At 28.0% G+C, this 6,690-nt stretch overlaps 1 protein-coding gene across 1 annotated transcript; it reads right to left on the reverse strand.

Moving 5' to 3' along the window:
- Positions 1-732: 732 nt before the first annotated feature.
- Positions 733-5,336, reverse strand: Pi3K59F (phosphatidylinositol 3-kinase 59F). The gene is made up of 10 exons (XM_035864889.2): positions 5,169-5,336; positions 4,703-4,897; positions 4,200-4,629; positions 4,022-4,117; positions 2,706-3,248; positions 2,117-2,592; positions 1,839-2,027; positions 1,584-1,759; positions 1,423-1,497; positions 733-1,338 (listed from the first exon to the last, which is right to left on the reverse strand). Exons 1-10 carry the CDS (start codon positions 5,240-5,242, stop codon positions 938-940), a joined length of 2,655 nt encoding a protein of 884 aa, XP_035720782.1. The 5' UTR covers positions 5,243-5,336; the 3' UTR covers positions 733-937.
- Positions 5,337-6,690: the final 1,354 nt, after the last annotated feature.

A 6,690-nucleotide genomic window follows, 5' to 3' on the forward strand; every position in this document is an offset into this window, starting at 1 on the left:
AAAAATATTTGATTGATTCTACTCGAACAAGACAGATTTGCTAAATTATCCTACTAAGAATTATATTATATTCTTTATAGTGTTGTGTTATCAAGAATAAATCAATATTTTTATTTCTCGCGACGTTCTTAACCATCGTCACGCATGTATATATTATGTTGATATCTGAGAAAAAAAATTCTCATATTAAATAACATTCAAATATATTGGAACATTTTAGGCATCTCTAGCTTATATTTGCAAAACAAAAAAAGAAAAATGGACTGAATTGTTATCGTTTTCTTATTAATGATTTTGATTTTTTTTGATACATACGTCTCTTCCGCTATCATGAATTCATGAGTTAAATACAATTTCGCATACTACGAATAGTAATTAATATTATGAGAGGTCAAGAAAATAACATTTTCTATCAAACTTTCTGATACTGTCGTATGTTGGGATATATGTATTAATCTGTTAAAATAATTGAATATAAATGGCATAAAGTGATAATGAATAAAATATTACTATTGCGTTCATGTATATTAATAACAATTTGATATTTTCAACACTAACAATAATACCTTCTTATTTCTACTGTGTGCACCATTCACGATTGTAACTAAGAGATAAAATAAATATACAAATATTTACATAACAGATTATATGTATGATTATTATAATTATCTTATCCATAATATTTTAAATCATCCTCATAAAATGAATTCATTGTTATATAAAATAAAAGTTGTACTATTCAATGTTATACTGATGTTCAATTAGGATTATTAACATAATCCAAAATTATTATCAAATCTTTATTACCTAAAATAATCCCAAAATACAATAAGTTATATTATTTATAGACATATGGTCATTTATGTACAATAGATTAATATTTGCAGCTTTTATAAAGGAACACAGTCTTTGCGATTGTATTAAAAATTATTTTATTTTATTTCCGCCAATATTGAGCAAATTTATGTAATTGCTCCACTAATGCAGCCATAACAGCTGTAACAGATAAATCTAAGAGGTTTTGAACATAATGGACAGCTTCTTCGTCACTTAAATCCAACCGTAATTTGTCTTGAACCTTTTTGACTGCCTTATCTGGTTCTAAAGCTATATCTGGTACACTAGCATCGACCATTAATGAAAATAGATTTAATATTAAATTAGCATGTCTGCGTAAATGGAGAAATGCTGTATAACATTGTTTTCTGAATTCATGATAGTGTTCAGATCCTACACCACCCATAGCCTCAACCATTTCCTTACTTAACTTCATTGGTGGTGGTAAAGGTTTTGGATCTCTACCCAAAATGTAGCCAAAATCTATGTGGAAAAGTTTGCCTATAAAATATGTATAATATATTGGTTAAAAGAATTACACTTAATATTAGACATATGATATATATATATATAAATTATATATACCTGATGTTGTTAAAAGTAAATTATCTAAATGTCGATCGCCTACTCCTAATACATATGTTATTATGCAATAACCAGCTGAAATTTTAAAATATTTAAAACATACCTGACAAGTTATTATTGTGGAATGTTAAATCTTTAAATTCTAATTGCTTTTTACCCACCACAACTTCGAACATATGTATCCATTACTTCAGGGACAACACCATAAGGCCCTGTATCAGAAGGATGATGTTTCCTAAAAAAACTTAGAATCGAACCCTCACTAGCAAGAACTTCAGCTACAGTTGTGGATTCAATAAATTGCAAAAAACCGTGTCTTGTACTCGTAGCAAGTACTCTGAAAATAATTTAACACAATTACTTTTTTTTTTTTTAGTTAATAATAATTAATCTATAAATAATAAATAATTCTTCACCTATATGGTGTTAATTTTAAGTCTAAATTTTCTCTCCTTAATAATTTATCCATAAGGGCTATTGTCTGTAGGATCAATTGATCTTGTCTTAAATCATCACCATGTTTAAAAATAGCGATGTATTCTGTATTCTCAGTTGTTAAGAACGTTAATTTCGATGGCATAAGAGCAGATTTAAATAGACTTGCCCTGTAAAATTAAATAGATACATATTTGAAAAAATATATGAATATATGAAATATATGTATATATCTATATATCTATATATCTATATATACTTTTCAGGAATAATTCCTTTAATACAGATTTCAGGATCCAAGGGAAAAGGTATTTGCTCGAAATTAGAAAAATTGATTTTAAATGCAGGATCTGGATCGGCTAATAACGCTCGTAATCTATCGGCCTTCTTCTTACGATTACCACTCTCTCTTGCTACTGCTTTTACAAGAGATACCAATTGATCAATGAACATTTTTTGGCGTAAAAGGAAAGCTCTTCTCTTTTGCCAGACAGTATTGCCATTTGCTAACATAGTGGAAAACATTTTCATTACTGCAATATACATCTCTCTCACACGAGTATCTTGCTTGGCCGTTATAACTGGATCACTCTGATCTTCACATTCAATCGATAAATACCAGTAGAAATAATTAGCCAGTGTAGAATTTTGACACGCACGAGTAATTAAAAAAGATGTTAAGTCCATAACAGTATCTCGACTTGTTGTAGATAGACCAGCGTCTGATTCAATTGACTATAAAGACAAATATAATATTAGAAGAATAGTAAATGTATAGAAAGAATAATAAATGTTATTAAGAGTATAATTTTTCAAATTGAAATATAAATATATACTTAGACACTTACAGTCGTAATAGGAGTTGATGTTGAATCTCCGGTTTTTATATCCTTTTCGAATCTCTCATTCTCTTTCTCATTCATTAAAGTGTGAAATGCAAACTTGATACTTTCAAAATCTTCATATTTCAAAGCTTGTACTAGTTGTAAGAGATACAACATTAAATCATCGTCGGGAGCTTGACTTAGACGACTGATAGCATATCTTCTTACAGCTGGATGAGTGAATGCTGGTCCAAGTAATTCCAAAGCATCTTCAGGATCTGGTGGTGCCCACAGTGCTAACATTTCTAATGCTTGACGTTCCTCTCCAGATACTTTCCAATTAACGCATTTGACAAATTTGGTCAAAGCTTTCTTTTGATTTGATAAATAAAATCTATACTTCCAAATAAGGTCCTGTTCTTCTGTAGTTAATGTTGTTGTTGGCGGATAGCCCAATATAGTATTTAATGCATCTCGAACACTAGATGTTGGTTTTAATTCTCTTGTATTACCACCACTACGTAAGCTGCGGGCTAGTTTATGATGTTTAGCTTCAACAAGGTTTTCCTGAAATAATTAAAAAAAGGCCCTTATTAAAACACTGAAAAAAAGATATAGATTTTATATGATCTTGCATGATAACTTAGGAAATATAGCAGTGCACATTTATTTCAAGTGTATAAATTAGCACTGCTTACATTACAAAATCTGTTGTTTGCTATTTAAATATTTCAAAACAGAGTATACAATTCTTATATGCCAATAATATTATGATGATAACAAGAACAATAACAAAAAGCTAATAGCTGCAAGTTTATTTTACCTGACATTCACCTCTATGACTCATATAATAAAAAGAAATATATAATTCGAACATCTTTTGGAAAAATTTTCAGAAATATTTATTAATTAGTTTTTTCTACTTGAAAGAATAAAATATTTATATTTGTCAGCCTTTTACCATCTTACTTACTTTCTTAATAAGTATGGCTTCAGATTAGATAATGGTCAATATGCATTGACTAATAAAAGTTTTAGACTGCATCTTATAAGCCTTCTTCTTAATTATTATGGCCAACTCACAAGAAAATCTAAATAAATCATGTCAAGACAGCTCTTTTTACCTCTTTAGTAATTTCATGAATTTTTGTTTCAATTGATTGTGAATTGCACAGGTAAAATAGAAAAAGCGAACTTTCGCTTTTCTGAAACATAAAATGTGCTTATATTCTTTGACTTTACAAAAGTAATACTCTAAAGAAGGCCTTAGATCAATACAAGGATTGTTTTTGTTTCATCTAAGATAGAAAACCTAATCTATTATATTAAAATTTTCTTACTTGTAGAATTTCATAATCTGGAAGAGTTACAACATCTGGTTGTGATCTGTGCTGAACTACTTCATCACCATCTTTTTCATAATACACAATAGAATACTGAAATGATATAAAAGTATTGTAAATATTATGCGATATTTGTGAGAAAGTTTATATTTTAAATTATGAATAATTTTCATACCGGTATACCATCCATTCTGACTTCAGGAAATTCTACCATTAAGTACAGGTATTCCGATGCTCTTTTTTCTCGTTCATTTATTAATTCTATCTCTCTAAATGTTAATCTATCTAACCAATCAATTTTGTTCATTTGACCGTTTCTATGTTTCTTAGCAAGTTTAGCAAGACGCTGCATTTGTTCTTTTCCATGATCTCTGGCTTTTCCTGGAGTATTTGTAGAAACACTTCCATCGGCTTCTACACCAGGCCATACTCTAAGATCAAGCATTCCTTGACGAAATACACCATGTTTTCCAAATAAAGATATTGTCGTACCACCAACTGGTATTTGTCTACCAGGTCCAGCACAATCATATAAACTTATACATAAATGAGCATCACGTGGTAAATCAGAAAAAGAAATGGGTAAAGTAACCCATTGATTCCAGCTACAAATATTAATAAATATTTAATATGACGAGAAATATATATAATAAATAGAAATTTCAATGCATTAATTACTTCCAACGTGATGTAAAGTGTTTATAGGCCGTATGAACAGGTAAAGCTAATGGTCTACCACCAGCCCATACTTGTAGCGACGCTGCTAGATCTCCTCTGCCACCACTGGCACCATATAAACCGGAATATTTTAACATTGGATCAAGAAGTAATTTATCATATTCAGGTCGTTGTCTTTTACCTTCCAAGGTACCTCTGCAAAATAATTATACATTGAATCTAATTATATTTTAATCAGTTGAAAGATTAAAATATTATTAGAGGTAACACTTGTTCTATGTATATAAATTTTAGATTAGATATTGATACTATGTATATTAAGGGATAAAATCCGATTAAGTTATTAAGATTAACGTCATTATTTTGCATTCATTTCAAAGAAATATTGTTACTAGTTGTTATTGGTTATTTAATACCAGCTGATACTGACACTACTATCTTTAATTTATTTAAAATTAATTCTTACATTTTAATTTGGATCTTCGTATCTAAAGAAGAACTGTACACGTAAAAAAACTTATCACTAATATCCTCCATCATAAAATAATAATAATATATTAAGAATTTAAAAATTTAATAAAACTCTTTACTATACATCTCTCTGGCATCTGCAAGCCTTTGTTACACACTAAGTACACACTGTGTATACGAGTAATATACTATGAAACTTTACGAAAAACATGCATATAGTCATATCAAAGTTTAATTGTCCCATTGTTCCCTAGGTGCGCTGCAGTGCCACTAGTTATGTTCACTGTCGGTAAAATTATACATATGAATTATTTTATTTTTTTTTTAATTTTCTTTTTATATAAGATTAATTTGATAAAGATATAAAAATTAATTATAAATCAAGTTGATTGTAAAAAAAAAAAAGAAAAAATAACAATATAAAAATAATACTGTGATATTTTACGTTCATTTAATTTGATTAGAAAAGTTAAATGTTGAAATTTATTTGGAAGTTAAATATTATTTACATCTTCTTATTAAATATATATATTTTTTTGAAATATATTTAATAAAAAAATCCACTTAAGGTTTGAAAATTTAAAGCTGTTCATCAAAGTTCATAGTGACTTCAATGACAGGTATGAACAATATATGAACTACATGCGTAATAGGGAAATTATTCTCATTATGTGCCTATTGTATCGCTATATAAGTTTGTATAAGTTATGCTCCTATCACATGTAACCTAACAATCAAATTAATGCGTGATAAAAATTTGTGTGTGTGGTAAAAATAATATTATATTTAAAAAAAAAAAAAAAAAAAAGAAAAAAAAACATACCAGATTATACCTTTCTGAAGATAGAATAATTAAAAAATGTTTGTTAATTGTATAAATTTTATATTTTCTATTTCTATTTAAGCTTATACAAATTGTTTAATCTTAAACGTTTGGAAAAAATGATCTACGATATTTACTCATTGGAATGTCTAAGCTAACAAAATGATCGTTTTTGTTGATATTAAACATAGTTAGAATTTTAGTAAATTTTTGAGAAAGGTTTATTTTTATGGATAAATTATTCTCAAAATAATATTATTTTTAGACACGATCTTCTTCATAGAAGGTTTCTTCAAAAATGAAGTTTTTTTCAAAAGTTCGAAAAAGCCATGTTCTCGCTTAAACGTTCATCTTTAAAATAAGATCTTGTTTATCAAAATAGTTCAAGAATTTTGCTTGTATTCATTGTTGGCGTAAACCATTATAAAAGTAGGGATGATGAACAGCCTTAAGATTATTCCAAATTAATCGTTCGAAACGCCATCTGAAGATAGAAATAATTGCGTCGAAGTTAGTTATCTATTTTCACATTTTTCATGATCTAATTTTGTAAAGCGCGGTAGTAGCATATGCATATGCACGTGCCGTTTTCTCTGGTTATTTATAATACTTTTTATATAAAATTCTTGACGAAGTACAATTTTATAATATTTTGTGTGAAGTTACAAATTTAGTGATATTATTATAAATCAAA

The sequence above is a fragment of the Vespa mandarinia genome, chromosome 6, assembly GCF_050613455.1.
Source record: "Vespa mandarinia isolate Hongniang chromosome 6, ASM5061345v1, whole genome shotgun sequence".
NCBI classification, from domain to species: Eukaryota; Metazoa; Arthropoda; class Insecta; order Hymenoptera; family Vespidae; genus Vespa; species Vespa mandarinia.